The 16662-nt window shown below is 36.0% G+C and overlaps 1 protein-coding gene across 2 annotated transcripts in view; it reads left to right on the top strand.

Moving 5' to 3' along the window:
* The window catches only part of plxnb2b (plexin b2b), a 172321-nt gene that overhangs the window by 134529 nt on the left and 21130 nt on the right, over positions 1 to 16662 (top strand). For both annotated transcript variants that reach the window (XM_082159082.1, XM_082159081.1), the window contains 15 exons: positions 998 to 1124; positions 1649 to 1805; positions 2910 to 3021; positions 3425 to 3536; positions 7815 to 7916; positions 8805 to 8897; positions 9157 to 9244; positions 10145 to 10308; positions 10612 to 10760; positions 12781 to 12892; positions 13573 to 13709; positions 13789 to 13971; positions 15217 to 15328; positions 15840 to 16040; positions 16480 to 16659. In XM_082159082.1, the coding sequence (XP_082015208.1) occupies positions 998 to 1124; positions 1649 to 1805; positions 2910 to 3021; positions 3425 to 3536; positions 7815 to 7916; positions 8805 to 8897; positions 9157 to 9244; positions 10145 to 10308; positions 10612 to 10760; positions 12781 to 12892; positions 13573 to 13709; positions 13789 to 13971; positions 15217 to 15328; positions 15840 to 16040; positions 16480 to 16659 (2029 nt within the window). The remainder of the gene's footprint in view (positions 1 to 997; positions 1125 to 1648; positions 1806 to 2909; positions 3022 to 3424; positions 3537 to 7814; positions 7917 to 8804; positions 8898 to 9156; positions 9245 to 10144; positions 10309 to 10611; positions 10761 to 12780; positions 12893 to 13572; positions 13710 to 13788; positions 13972 to 15216; positions 15329 to 15839; positions 16041 to 16479; positions 16660 to 16662) is intronic.

The following is a 16662-nucleotide window of genomic DNA, read 5'->3' as shown; positions in this document are numbered from 1 at the left end:
CTCATATGGAAGGTAAAGGTTTGAATCCAGCAGTGGGTCCCTATTCCTCCATCTCTCACTGTTTTCCTGTCTATTCCCACTGTACTAGTATAAAAAAATAAATAAAATAATATATATATATATATATATATATATATATATATATATATATATATATATATATATATATATATGATGGATGGATGGATGGATGGATGGATGGTAGATAGAAACACAAAAAGCTAAAAAATAAATGCTTATATTTAATGATTGTGAGATTATTTGTGTATATTTTGTTTTTATATAATTTAATGATTCTTTGTATAAAAAAAATCACTTATTTCTTATATGTATTCAGTATTACAGACACTTCTTATTCATTTTATATTGTTTATATATATATATATATATATATATTTATATATATATAAACATTCTTTTTATTTTATTTTTTATTTTACATTTGAATTAATTGAATTAAGGTTTTAATTGTAAGTAATAAGTCATTTAAAAACCATAAATAATACTTACATATATTTAATAATTTTGATGTTATGTGTATATATCTTATTTGTATATAATTTAATCAATCTTTTTTTACTTTTTTACATTTCTTATATTATATATATTTAAATATACTTTTATATTTATTTATATTCATATATATATATATATATATATATATATATATAATTTTATTATTATTATTCAACATTTTATTGAATTAATTATTTTTATTGTACAATTGACAATTGTTTTATTTATATATATATATATATATATATATATATATATATATATATATATATATATTTATTATTATTATTATTATTATTATTATTATTATTTTATTATTTATTTTTTTATTAATTGGATTAATGATTCTTATTATATTATTTACAGAATACAAAAATGCACTGTAAAGACAATCATGTTTTCCCTGAAGTGTTGTATTATAATATTGTCGTATTTAATTGCACGAGAAGCGTTGTGTTTTAATGCGTTATTGATTGTGTAGATGCACCAGGCGTTCGGAGTGCAGTCGTGCGGAGGAAAAGAACGGGTGGCTGTGGAGTCCAAGCCAACAGTGTGTGAAAATCGTCTCTTTCCACCCGCCAAATCTCAGCTGCTTGAAGTCCCAGCAGGTACCAGCCTGAGTGTCGCGGACACAATTACCAGAGTCTTATTTTTAAACCAGACTGCTCAGCACTGATTATGAGAAAAGCTGAGCATGACTCCCACACAATGAGGCCATATTGGTGAACAGACGGTGAAAACACAACGGGCGCTGATGGCACGTTTAGAATTCTGTTCTAAAGGTGCTGCCGTTGTGTTTTGCACTTCAATGCAATACGTTCTCTGATTATGGCATGTGTGTATTAACTGGACCATTCTAGCTGTTTTATTGAGAGAAATGTTTAGAAGTTATTTGTAAAAGAACATTCTTATGGAATGACGAGAAGTATTATATTTTACCTTATGAAGCCATTGCCTAGAAGTTCCACCTCAACACATTGAGCTTCTTTCTAAAATTCTAAATTAAAATGCCCCCAAAAAAAGAAGGAAATGCTATGTATTGGTTTCAAAGATTGAAATGAAGGATTGTTCTGCTTATTTCTCTCATATCAGCACAACTGTGTGAGTTCAGAGTTTGTCAAATGTCCCTCAGGTTGAGATAAACGTCCGATCGCTGCCGATCCTCAGAGACTCCGACCGGATCAGCTGTCTCTTTGGCTCTTTTCCCAGCGACGGCAGGATGGTGGACGGCAGAATCAGCTGCCGTTTACCTGAACAGTCTCATATACCCCCGACACCGGCACACCAAGGTACGTCACTCGTCACAACACATGGAATCTGAATCAGACTCTCTGCACACTCTTCACATTGTTTAATTACATGTTTATTTTAGTTAGTTATTCTATAAATAATTGTAGTTACTAGTGTATATATATATATATATATATATATATATATATATATATATATATTTTTTTTTAGATATATTTACTTTATATATATTTTTTTTTTGTATGTTAATTTATTTTTATATATTTTTTTATTTATATATATACAGTATATTTTTTTTTATATATTTTTTTATTTTTATATTTATTTATTTATTTATTTTTTTTTATATATATAAATTAATATTAATATTAATTTATATATTTATTACTAAATACTGTATATTATATAGTTATATGTATATATGTATTAGTTGTAATGAATAATAAATGTTATTATTATCATTTATAAAAACAATTTATTGTTCATAATAAATAAATGTTCCTATTTATTGTTTTTATTGTGTAATTAAAATATAATTATTTATTTATTTATTAGTTGGCTTCATATAATTTAGCAAGTTTGTAAAGCAGGTTTAAATTAAATAAAGAACAATTAATTATATAATAACAATAACATATATTGTTAATAATACATACATTTAATATTTTTTTTATATCTTATGAAAATTTTTATTATTACTATTATTAGTATTATTATTATTTACATGTTTTTTCAAACTCAAATGCTGTTATTAATTGTGGAAAATCAAAAGGAGATATTGTTGCACTCCTGTTTTTTCAACCACATCTGTCAAGCTACAAAAAAAAAGAGCAAAAATCACCATTAAAAAGCCCATGACTGTGAACTCGAAAACTGGAGCTGACCGATTTGTGAACTCCTTCAGCCTGTTCCTCATGCAAAGCTTTGGAATTTAGTTCATGTAGTCATATGAACTACTTGTATGGTGCTTTTAGTCTATTTAGGTTTCTTGCACCAAAGATAGATCATAATTTAGTGTTTCATGACCATTTTTTAATCCTCTCGCTGACCCTCAGGTTGTTTTTGCTACTGTATCTTTAAGACATCTATGTGCAGATGACCTTTGCTATGATTGGCTAATCTGACCCGTTGTGTCTGTGTAGATTTCGTGGCGGTTTCGGTCTCCATCTTCGTGAACAGAAGCGTGGAGGTGGCGTCCAGCGAATACAAGTTCTACAACTGCGCAGCGGCAGTCCGGAAAGCAGAAAACACACCGTACGTTTGCCGTCTCGCCTTCTATTGTCAGCGAGTGTGTGTGTGTGTCCGCTTTGTGCTGACACCACTGTGTGTATAATGAATACTAGCATCTGTAACGATGAGGTTTACTCATAAATTGTAATGCATCACTGAAGCTGGAATTGAATTTGCTTACGTTTTTTTTTTCTCCAAGAGCAGGAAATTGCTTTCGTTTCTCATTCATTCATCACACATGAAAGTCGATCTCTCATCTCTTTTTTCCCCTTCTCCTTGTGTTTTTTAAGAGCTCTGGGACATTGCTGATGAATGAGTATTATTTGAAGTGCACTGGGACTATATGTTTTTACTCCAAACATTTACACACTGATGAAAAATTTAACTGGAAACCTCTGGTTTAATGGTTGCGCGTGTTTCTCCGCAGATGCACTTCCTGTGTGAGCAGCGCTTGGGGATGTCAGTGGAATATTGCGGCTCACACCTGCACGGATCTGAGCGACGCAGAAACCGGTGCCAATATAATCAAACCCAGACAGGTACTGAGATGAGAGTCAAACGAGCTCGCATGCACCATTTTCTTTCTTTTTATCAGTAATGCTGTCTATTACACGCGCCCAGTTAGCACACGTGCACTGCCGTTCAAAAGTTTGTTTTGAAAGAAAGAAATGAAAACTTCAATTCAGCACGGATGTAAACATTGAACAAGTTAGCAAAACTCAAAAAATTTGAGGTGGTCAGTTACATCAACATTTTTAAGTTAAGAAATTCAAAGGTTGAGTAAGCAGAACTGGCAGATTTTTGTACTCATACAGTTTTGTACTCATACAGTTTAATTACTCTTAACTTGAAATATTTGAGTAAGCTAGTTCATTCATTTAACTGAAAATTATCATGTAATCTCAACTTAAATATTTTAAGTAGTGGAAACTTGGCTGCACTGTGAAAAGTGATCAGTTGACTTAACTTAAAAAAAGTGAAGAAAGTTGAAAAAATTAAGTTATGTGAACTTGACAATTCCACATAATACAATTTTTTCAATTGCACATGAAGTTTATTTACTTAATAATTTTGAGGCAACTGATTTTTTCACTTTTTTATTTATTTAAGTCAACTGATCATTTTTTGCAGTGAGCTTTAACTAGCTAATTCAGGAAATGCTAACTTGTTATTTGGTAACACAATGCTTTGATAGCATCAGCATAGCTTATCAATTGCTGAATGAGTATGACAATATAGATCATTTAACATATATCTGTTCTCAAACTAAGCTTGTGCTCCGCTCATCACCATGATGGTAACTCCCCCAAAAAAACACATAACATAACATAAACTCTTCTAAATTAGCATAGAAAAACACGAAACACTACTATATTTCCCACTTAAGATTAATCTTGCACACACCCACAAAAAAACAAACATTTATATAACACTTAATTTTAGCATTTACTCTCCCTTTCGAGTGCCATGGCAAAGCATTCTTGGAAAAAGAAATCCCAGCCCAGTTTCAGTTCAAATTAAGTTTGTCTGAATTAAAAGAAACAAGTTCATGAAACTCAAAACAATGAAACAATTCAGATTACTGTAAATGTGTCAGTTCTGTGAACTCAAAAGAAAAAGAAAGTTCGAAATACTCATAAAAGTTAATTTGATTGAACTAATTTGTTTAATTTAAGTCACAGCACAAACAGGAAGTGTGCGAAAAGGATCATTACATATCGAAACATCAAACAAGTATCCATTCAAAACTTATCAAACATCCTTGAAGGCCATCTGATCAGCTATCCTTCAAACTGTACAGTCGATGACTTGGTTAATGACTATAACCTGGCCTTGTTGCGTAGTCTGGATTCTGTTGCCCCTCTCATCACTCGATCTGTCTCCTTCTCCTGCCCTGCTCCCTGGTTTACTGCTGAACTCCGCCTTATGAAGGCCACAGGACGGAGGCTGGAGAGGTATCATAAAAAAACTGGCCTCACTGTCCACCGGGAAGCCTACAACGACCATGTTAAGAGCTACAAAGATGCTCTGTCCAAGGCCAAAAACGACTATTTTTCTACACTCATCGGCAACCAACAAAATCAACCTAAACAACTCTTTTCCACCATTAATCGCCTACTCTGCCCACCTGACACGCTTCTGCCATCTGACGTTCCTGGCTTATGCTCCAGATTCCAGGATTACTTCCAGGGAAAGGTAGAATCTATCCACCAGCAATTGCAGCAGTCCAGCCCTTTTCATTCAACGACACTACCGCTGCTTGACACAAACCTCACTACTGCCTTCACGCTGGAGGACTCCCTTTCATCTTTCTCCATGCTAAACACAGCTCAAGTTCTTGAGCTGGTGTCAAAGGCAAAGGCTACAACCAGCAAACAGGATCCAATGCCGACTGCACTGGTTAAGGCATGTCTTCCAACTCTGGCTCCCACCCTTGTCAACATCATCAACACCTCGTTGTTTTCTGGTGTGGTCCCCACCAGCTTTAAAATTGCTGCAGTGATCCCTACACTTAAAAAGCCTGGCCTGAACCAAGATGATCCAAGCCACTACCGCCCAATCTCTAACTTACCATTCATCAGCAAGTTATTGGAAAGGGTCGTGGCTTCCCAACTTAACGATCATATGCTACAACACAACCTCTACGAGCCATTTCAATCTGGTTTCAAAACACAGCACAGTACGGAAACTGCCTTAATTAAAATCACAAATGATCTGCTCATGGCAGCTGATTCTGGGAATGTCTGCATCTTAATACTTCTTGACCTCTCTGCTGCCTTTGATACGGTCTCCCATTCCATTCTTCTCACTCGACTTTTAAATCTCATTGGCCTCACTGGTACTGTGTATTCCTGGTTTAAATCCTATCTCACCAACAGGCAACAATACATCACCATCAAGGATATTTGTTCAGAACTGGCGCCAGTCTCACATGGCGTGCCATAAGGATCGGTGCTTGGCCCACTACTATTCAATGTCTATTTGTTACCTCTTGGGTCGATCATCCGGAAGCATGGATTACATTTCCATTGTTATGCTGATGATACCCAGCTCTACATCAGTACTAAGCCTTCCACTCCTCTTCCACCATTGACACTTATCAACTGCCTGAAGGACATAAAGCTCTGGCTGGACAGTAATTTCCTCAAACTCAACAAAGACAAAACTGAACTCATGGTGTTTGCTCCACAGTCACTTCTTAAAAAAGTTGATGACTTTATACTGGATGTGGATGGCTGTTCAATATCAGCATCTTCCCAAATACGCAACCTGGGCGTCATCATGGACTCCACTCTCTCCTACCTGCAACACATCAAAAACATAACTAAAACAGCATTTTTCCATCTCAAGAACATTTCTAGACTCCGACAATGCCTCTCCAACTCTGTAGCTGAGACCCTCATCCACTCTTTCATCACTACCAGACTCGATTACTGCAATGGTATCCTGCTTGGTCTGCCCAGCAAAGCTACTGACAGACTCCAGTACGTACAGAACTCTGCTGCTAGGATGCTTACCCACACTAAACTCGGATCTCACATCACTCCAATCTTGAAGAAGCTTCATTGGCTCCCAGTTAAATCACGGATCAAATATAAAATCCTCCTCCTGACGTACAAATCGCTCCATGGACTTGCACCCCAGTATCTCTCTGATCTACTCCACCCCTACAATCAAGCTCGGTCTCTGCGGTCCTCAGACAAGGACCTGCTCGCTGTCCCTAAATCCAGGCTACGGACGTTTGGTGATAGAGCGTTCTGTGTGGGTGCACCATCACTCTGGAACAAACTTCCTCATGCCATCCGCTCTGCACCTACCCTGGCAACTTTCAAAGAACAGCTTAAAACACACCTCTTCGCTGAGGCATATGGGCTATAGCTGCCCTGGTTTTACTCCCCTTTATTACCCCCCCCCCCCCCCTTTGCTGTTTGTTAAGCGTCCTTGGGCTTTGTGAAAGGCGCTATATAAATTAAAGTTATTATTATTATTATTATTATTATGAATTACGTTATGACAAGCATTTGGCTAGTTTCCCTGCCCAAGTTGTCTTAAAGATGTCATCTCAAATGAAAAGCTGTTTATTCATGCATTTGATAGCTTTTTCTTTCAATAAGACCAGGAATGTGTGTTAGAAAAATAAAAACATCTTCTGAATGTCATTCTAACTTTAGATGGGAAGTGTTTTAGCAAAGTATTGTAGATGAGGAAACGTGCTAAAAATGACATGTATGAAAAAGCAGACATTGAGTAAACGTCTGGGTGATGTATGTGTGCTATCAGCACCATTGATTGGGCCGCTTTGATTAGTTTCATGCGATTCTCATCTTCAAACACCAGGTCCAACTGGTCCAGACATTTTATTTATTTATTAAAACCGTTTCTTGGAGCATAAAGTTGAGTTATTGATATCCAGTGCCAGCAATTTCAGAAATGGCCTCCACACTGTTTGATATTTGCTGTTTCCTGGAACAGTCACACGTGGCTGATGAAATGTGGACACAAAGTAAATGACTTTACTCAGAAAGTTTTAATGTGAAACGTATTAGCTGAATCAGCAAAATGAAGAAAAAAACAAATGGATGGGGAAAAAATTGATTATATGCAATTAGACACAGTCGCCAATGTCAGCGAGGATATATTTCAGCTGTAAATAAACGGTTTCATTCATGCACGTCATCGTGGTTAATGAGTTTTTCCAGTTTCAATGGACGCTCGTTAATTTATGTTGGATGTAAATTAAGAATTTCTCACAAGATTGCAGTAGATGAGGACTTTCCTGTACAGCAGAACCAATTTCTCCATCTTCTGTGTTCTAGAACAAGAGCTGTCCACGCTTCGAGAACCCAGATCCCGTCCTTATCCCGGTCGGACACAAAACCCGGATCAGTTTTGAGGGCATCAATCTGGACCCGTACAAGGTGAGTCAAACTTCCCGGCCTCCTTTTAACAGTAAATGTCGTCTTCAAGGTCACTAGGGATAAAAAAAAAAAAAAATTTAAAAATTAAAAAAAAAAAATTGAATTTTTTTTTTTTTTTTTTTTAATTATAAACCATCAGTATTTTGTTGTCAGTATCTTGTTTTCCAAAACAAAGTTGCATAAGATATTAAATAGATAAAATATGATCTTTATAAGTAATCTAATTACAAATAATATTATATATAATCACAAATAATAAATAATTATTAAATGCATGATATTTACAGAAACTTACAGAATATAAATAAAATAAAATATATTATTAAATAATTAATAAAATCAGCATATATTAACATTTGTTTAGAAAAGGCTCCAAATTACGATAATTCAAAGACTTTACTTTTCGAAATAATAAACATATAATTAATCACACTAAAATAATATACTTAGTTAACCTCCCTAATATTAAGACTTGTTTTCAGATAATATATCCATTGACATTTTTTTTAAGGTACAATGATAATAATAATAATTATTATTATTATTATTATATGTATAATTATATATACTTATTCATTTATTTATTTTTTAACTATGAAAAAATGGCAATAAAAAATAAACTTCAACATGTATTGTCATAAAGTCATTATGTTTTGCTTCAAAATTTTGCTTCGAGTCAGTTTGTCTTTTTTTTAAGGATGTCTTTATATGTTTTCTGAACAACAAGAGACAAATACTGAATGGGAAAATTATTTTTGGCAGTCTATTCATAACCTGGTTATAGTTTTCCTCCATACGGATCGAGTCAGGCTTCCTCCATCATTTCCTGTCCTCTTACCTGTGAACAAAGGGTTTTCAGTTGATGTTTTCTGAATTGTGACTCATTAGGATCGTGATTTCACCATCGGGACGGAGCTGATGAAGTTTGAGGAAGATGTCAAGACAGAGTCGGGACCCTTCTACTCTTTCAGCGGATATGTGGTTAGCTTCAGTTCCTCTTTATTTTTCCTCATGTTGTTCCTGTACTGTAAATATTTTTGTACACAAAACTCTCGCTAAATGATACACAACCAATTACCAACATAAAGATTCACCTACCTAACCTTCTTCAACGGCTCTTGTGGGAGTTTGAGATTATAGCTCCCCCTGTTGGAAAGTGTCCAGCCTGTAAATCATCTCTAGTCTTTAATGTGGAGGAGAGAACCGTCGGTGTCGACTCACCCTTTCATCTCTCTTCCAGTTTTCCTTTGATAAAGCTCACGAGACCAACGTCCTGTTCCATGTGAGAGACAAACACACGAGAAAGAAGATCGACAGCAGTCTAAGTGGTAATCGCTCTCACTCGCTTTTCACTCACCCTCATGTCGTTCCAAACCCATACGACCGACTTTCTTCTGTGGAACATAAAAGAAGATATTTTGAAGAATGTGATATTGATCAATAGTTCATATTTTAGACACAATTTTGTGTGTTTTTCATATTGTAAATGCTGTGGAAATGCATTCATGAGTTGCAATAAACGTCTGTACATATACAGTCTTAAATACCAATTCAAAAAATCATAGCAGTTCAAGCCTAAATGTTCATGTGTAATGTTTAATCTGGGCTTTTGGTCATACCTAGGATATCCAGAACCACCAAAGGAGGGAGAGCATTTTCACATTTGGCTCCAAAACTCTGGAATAGTCGTCCTGATACTGTTCGTTGCTCAGACTCGCTCTCCCAGTTTAAAACTAGATTAAAGTCGCATCTCTTCAGCCAGGCATTCATATAATCCTACAGTTCAAACTACAATCCGGCCTCTAGCTCATAAATGCCAGAGGAGAACTGGCCCCCGACTGAGCCTGGGTTCTCCCAAGGTTTTTTTTTCTCCATTAGGTCACCTGATGGAGTTTTAGGACACCATTAGGTCACTTGATGGAGTTTTTCGGTTCCTTGCCACTGTTGCCTTTGGCTTGCTCAGTTGGGGATATTTTGGGGATATTTAATTTAATTTTATCAATCAATAAATTCCTCTTGAAACAAACTTTGTTGTATTATTTTAATTTAATACTGTGAAGCTGCTTTGATACAATCTGTATTGTGAAAAGCGCTATACAAATAAACTTGACTTGACTTGACTTAATAAACTATATGTTGAATCAAAAAATTATTTCTTTCTAAAGCTACTTTGGTCATTTCTCATTTAACACAATAATGGCTTTAAATGATGTTTGTTTCTCTTTCAGTCACTCTGTATAACTGCTCTCTGGGACGTGAAGACTGCAGCTTGTGTAAGAACGCCGACCCCAAATATCAGTGTGTGTGGTGCAAGCAGACCAGCCTGTGTGTGTACGACCAGCTCTGTGCCTCTAAAGAGCTGGAGGAGTGTCCCGACCCCCAGATCACTGACGTGAGTCCCGAATCATGGCTTTTATGGGACAAACGAGACCTTTTCCAAGTTCATGTTGTGCTTTTAACAATCGTCAATACTCAAAAACGCAGCTCAGAAAGTTCAAGCAATAATTTATAACTTCTCTTTCCCTATTTTCTCAAATTTTGAGGGTAAAAATCAATTTAAACCTCAGATCTTGATGGGAATAGAAATAAATCATTTTTTTTACTGTTGTTTTAGTGAGATTGGCTATCTCAGCTCATCTCTGTGGTCTTTTCTCAGAGCGGTCCATGATTAGGATCTTTTCATAATGTATTTCAGATCACGCCGAGATACGGGCCGCTGAAAGGAGGAATAGCTGTGACGATTAAGGGCTCGAACCTGGGCGTTCAGAGGGACGACATTAAAAACATCACCGTGGCCGGAGTGCCGTGCAAACACCTGCGGGAACGGTACTCCGTCTCAACCAGGTAACGTCAAACAGAAGCCGAGACACTTTCCATGAATAGTGTTCAGAAAAAGATTGATGTGTGTATGTATATTTATTTGTTAATCTGCAGAAAGTGTCATTTTATATGAGAATCGCAAATTTTGCAACCCTGTTACAAAAATATGCAGTTTAAAACACTGACTTTTGTCTTTTTCTAGCTAAAAAAAATAATATTTATACAAATGCAAAAATGTTTGCAAAAAAAAAATATATATGTGTGTCCTGTGTGTGTGTCATCCAAAAAAGTGTGTGTGTGTATACAGACATATGAATGTATGTAAAGTATGTGTAATAAATAAATAAATAAAACATAGGAACAGGTTTGCAAATTTAACCTAAATTAAGCTTACATTCAGTACAAGTTAGCAAGTTTGGGACCATATATTGGTTTATACTGATAAACCTATAGTCCCCTACAAAAAATAAACATTTAGTAAAAAAAATTCTATCAAAACTTGGAAGTTTATCATAAATTCTTGCACAAACTGTGTTCGGTATTGAACGAGCTGTTATAAAATGAAATCCCTGCTGGACTTTGAGTGTGCAGATCTCTATGGTACCAAATGGCCTGATTTTTTTTTTTTTTTTTTTTTTTTGTAGTGACAGAAATCTGGTTCATTCAAAGCTTAATAAAAAAATAATTACCCGGAATTCGAACATGTAAAAATCCCCTCAAGAATGATCTAAATAATTTACATTTATGCATTTGGCAGACGCTTTTATCCAAAGCGACTTGCATTGCATTTCAAGGTACACATGTACATTCTTATCAGTTCTTGCTTTCCCTTGGAATCGAACCCATGCTCTTGGCGTTGCGAGCACCAACGCTCTACTGTTTGAAAATCTTTTAGATGTTCTGCTCAAGAGGTTCGTGTTATGTTTGTCTATCCATGGATATATCAAATTTGCATGAGTTTGCCCTCTTGTAGAACAACATCAGATTTGTACGTTTTTGAAATACAGAGCATGTTGTGTAGATTCAGAGACAACGATGAGGCAATGTCAGGCTTGGCTGAGTCAGTGATTCTACATCAGGGTTTATCAACTCTGTTGTGAGCGTTCAGCCTGACTGAGTGTTTGTCTGGCTGTTAACAAGTTTGAAAAGGATCTTTCAGCAGGAGAGTTTGGCTTCAGAATGGTAAATAAGCTCTCGGAGAGATCACCATCAGAAGAGTCAGTCTGAGGAAGTTGTCGTCCAGATTTCAGGGCAACAGAAGATCAGTTTTCTGATTTTGCACATTTCAGACGTAATGAATCTGGAATCTGTGGGTTTGGTGATAATTAATTATCATATTTTCGGCATGTTTTAGGTTATCTTGTCTTCTGCTCATTTTGACCTTGTCTAGAATCCATTAAGGGTTAAAGAAATATTCCAGGTTGAATACAACTTAAGCTTCATCGACCTGAGGATTTCCACAAACAAATTATTCCAATTCTTCCTTCAGTTTGTAAAAACATTAAGTTAGTAAACATAGAACATGTATTTTTTTTTATTTTCTAAATGTATTAATTTACTGTTTTATTTATAGTATTATATATATATATATATATATATATATATATATATATATATATATATATATATATATATATATATATATATATATATAATGATTGTAATATATATATATATATATTTATTTATTTATTTATTTATATATATTTTTATTTTTTTATTTATATATTTTTATTTATTTTTTTATTTATATTTATATTTAACGCAATTAATGCAGCATCCATTTTTTTTCCTTTCATCCTTCTGCTGCGTTACCTTAAAAACATGTGTTGACAGGCAGGTAGGACATCCTATCATTGGATTCGGACCTAATGCAATGATTGGACGAAAATTTTTTTGGTCCTAAAACTTCCACAGAAGATATATGTAGGCCTACATGTTTTAATATTTAGACCACTTCTATTATTGATTTCTATCAGGATGTGAAGAGAGTTTCAACCTGTATAAAAAAATAATTGCCTGTTTGTGTTTGTTTGTCTGGCAGTGTGGTGTGTGAAATTGGGCCGGTGACACTGTACAGATCCGGAGAGGTGGAAATAGAGGTGGGCAGAGGAAAAAAAGGCGTATCTACAAAAACGGTCCGCTTCACCTACAGGGTGAGTCACGATTCTCCATTACCCAGCATGCACTACACACATACTAATTCTGTGAGACTCCACTTGAGATCCAATCCAGAGGGCTGCCACTGTTTGTGTGAGTCAACGGGAGCTCTCTGCATCTGGTGTGTGTAGTGATGGGCTGGTGTGTGTGGTCACCGGTCACATGCTCCTGCAGGAGTTACAATTATCAGCGGCTGACGGCTTGGGCAGAAATGATTGCATCAGTTTTTCAGGGAGATAGGCTGTCTCAGTTGCTCCCACAGGGAGACGCTGAGGGTATGTGTTTGTTCAACAGACTGACGGGTCTCGGACAGCGCGCAGATACATTTCGTCGGATTATGTAATCATTACAATGAAATGGTAATGCATAGAACATGTCTGTCATTGCTGGGTATTTGCAGCTCTTGCGCACATCATTATTATCCCTGTTCAAACAGTTTCACGAAAATGATGCATGCCAGGCCAGTAGATGGCGATGTCACTTTGTAAAGAAACACACGCACCTATAGACTGAACATGTAAAGCACATGCGCATGACGTCACACAAATTCACATTTTTGTAGTTTAAACAGAGATGATAATGGTACCGTGTAAATGAACGACCAAAATGCATTTCCCATTTTTAGTTGAAAACAGTGTAGTGTAAACGCCCTGAAATATGATCTTTGTTTCTGTAGGACCCCCTAGCACAAAGTGTGTCTCCTAATCGAGGTCCTAAAGCAGGAGGAACCGTCCTGACTATTACTGGGATAGGCCTGAACACAGCTTCAAAAGAAGACCTGCAGATCTTCGTGGGCGACGTGCCCTGCAGAGTGTGAGTGCATCATGGGAAATAGTCTTTTTCATTAGATTTTCCATTTTTGGGTTAATTTTTTCATCTTCCTCTGTGTTAGTGAGACCTTTGGAGATCAGATCACCTGTAAATTGTCTGAGTATCTGGGCGATACGGTTCCGTCAGCTCGCCTCGACGTCAGAGTTCAATACGGCAAACACACCGCAACCAGCATCAAGACGATCTTTCAGTTCTCCAGCAACCCCTCTGTGTCTGACCATCAGCCCAGGAGCAGCTTCATCTGGTCAGTTCTGTTTGCCAGAAAACCCATCCGATATTTTACTTGCCACACAAAGCCATTCTTACATCTTTACCCTCATTTGTACACTTTTGAATGATTAACTCTTTCCCCGCCATTGAAGGAATTTTCCAGCTTTCCATGTTTTCAATGTTTTCACTGTAATATGTTATAGACTGCTATTATGCAACTTCTGAAAAAGAACTGAATCTCCAGATCAAAACACAGGTGAAGGAGGAGCAGAAACAAGCGATAAAAGCATTGCTTATGCACGTTGTAGGGGGAAAGAATTTAGACATTATTTTGATAAGGATATTTAATATTTTGATATTTATCTCAATAAATAAGATATTTGTATTTATTTTGTGTAACGTTTACAATGTTTATAAGTATTTAATATAGGTTTGTATGTATATGTATAATTCAAATGTGTGTATTTATTTAATTAATTAATTTCCTTCCCCTTGGTTTAAATTTAGACAATCTGGAATTATTTTTTTATTTTTTTACTTTTCATTGAAAGTACCATTATATATTGTCTTGTTAAATACCAATAAAAAACGATTGATTGTATCGTTGATAATATGATTATTATATTGATATTATGAATATTTTATTAGTTTATTATTATTTTGTATATTAACTCTTTTGTATTTTTAAATTGAATATATAATATAATCATATATGGAAAAAGTTGATAATACAAAATAATATATATAAAATATTATATTATATATTAACTTTTTTATATTATTTTTTAAAATGTAATATATTTAATATATATTTTGTATTATTAACTTGTACAATGTATATAACATTTATATAATTAATATTATTATTATTATTACATATTGTATATTTATAATAAAACATTCTGAATCTATATTTTAAATTATTTTTTATTATTTTTTATATTAACTTTTTATACATATTTAAATCTGTAATATATTATATATATATATATTATTTTGTATTATTAACTTGTATAGAATAAGTTATAAATATTTTATATATAGTTTTGTGTATTTAATTTATTTAGAGACAACATCATATAAACAAGACAAAATGTTATTTTATTTCTATATTTACAATAATAATTTATATCACTTATTTTGTTTTTTATATAAATAATGCCTTTTTTATATACTATGTATATATATATATATATATACATTGCTGCCCTTTAGCAGTGTAACCTCAACTTAGTAAAAAAAAAACCATTATTGTGTTATGATTGTGTGTATATTTCAGTGGTGGCAGAAAAATCCTAGTGGTCGGTTCTGGATTTGACCTGGTCCAGAAAGCTAGTATCAGGGTGGTGGCGTCCGCTGGAGAATGGTCCGAACAGGGCGTCCCAGAGGAGGTGAGTGCCAGAATCCTTCAGAGGCTCTCAGGGGAAACGTCACTTGCTGTTTGTTTTTCGTTTCATCTGTTCTTCTCACTGTTGGGTTTCCGTCTTGCATGACTTGCTCGGGTTCTGATTGATATGACGAGAGCTTCTCTGATCTGAAGCGCTCAACGAGACGGAGATTAAACGAGCGTTTATCTAACGAAAAACTTGATGAACGCTTCATTTCATCTCCCTTATCTGAGGAGGAGCTTTTGTGCTCCAGACCTTTCTCAAGCGGTCTCACTTCTTCCATCGCTCTTTCTCCATCTGTCTATCTAACAGATTTTTCCGCCCCCACTTTTAGGGACTTTTGCTGCTCCCCCTCAGAATATCAATAGATTTCCCAGCAGCAGTGAAATCTGTTCCTGTATGGTTTCGCATTCTGAGGGCCTTTTGGTCCATGTGCTGCTGGGAAAAGAGTCAGAAAACTGAGGAGAGTTAAATTTACAGAAGTGACATAAACTCAAATCTCTCTCTTTCTCAGTTTGTCGAGGGTTTCACGCACAAAAACGACAGCGTGATCGTGTTCCTGTCCCCTGCGGTGAACGCGTCTCAGTTGTTCAGGACGTACGTGCAGCTGGATAACCTCCAGACGGAGCTGACGCCGTTCCAGTATCATCCTGACCCGACGTTTGACCACCTCAGCAAGACTGTCATCACCGAAAACAGCATGATCATCGTCACCGTGAGTATCCGCTCCACTGTCAATCAGACACAGGGTTTCACGCCGGTAAACGTGTGTTTGGTGTGTCTCAGGGTCGGGGGTTTTCACTCTGGTAAACGTGTGTTTGGTGTGTCTCAGGGTCGGGGGTTTTCACTCTTGTAAACGTGTGTTTGGTGTGTCTCAGGGTCGGGGGTTTTCACTCTTGTAAACGTGTGTTTGGTGTGTCTCAGGGTCGGGGGTTTTCACTCTTGTAAACGTGTGTTTGGTGTGTCTCAGGGTCGGGGGTTTTCACTCTTGTAAACGTGTGTTTGGTGTGTCTCAGGGTCGGGGGTTTTCACTCTGGTAAACGTGTGTTTGGTGTGTCTCAGGGTCGGGGGTTTTCACTCTTGTAAACGTGTGTTTGGTGTGTCTCAGGGTCGGGGGTTTTCACTCTTGTAAACGTGTGTTTGGTGTGTCTCAGGGTCGGGGGTTTTCTAGCGCGATGACGGCGAGGGAGGCGCAGGCGTTTGTGGGGGATGTTCAGTGTAACGTCAACACACTACAGGAGGATAAACTATTCCTGGACCCGCCCTCCACCGCACCCAGAGCTCGATCCAAGAGACTGAGGAGAGACACCGGCTCTGACCCGCTGGACCTGCTGGTG

The sequence above is a fragment of the Leuciscus leuciscus genome (genome assembly GCF_965113295.1).
Source record: "Leuciscus leuciscus genome assembly, chromosome: 25".
NCBI classification, from domain to species: Eukaryota; Metazoa; Chordata; class Actinopteri; order Cypriniformes; family Leuciscidae; genus Leuciscus; species Leuciscus leuciscus.
The sequence above is the reverse complement of the archived record's forward strand: the minus strand, read 5'-3'. Positions and strand labels throughout refer to the sequence as shown.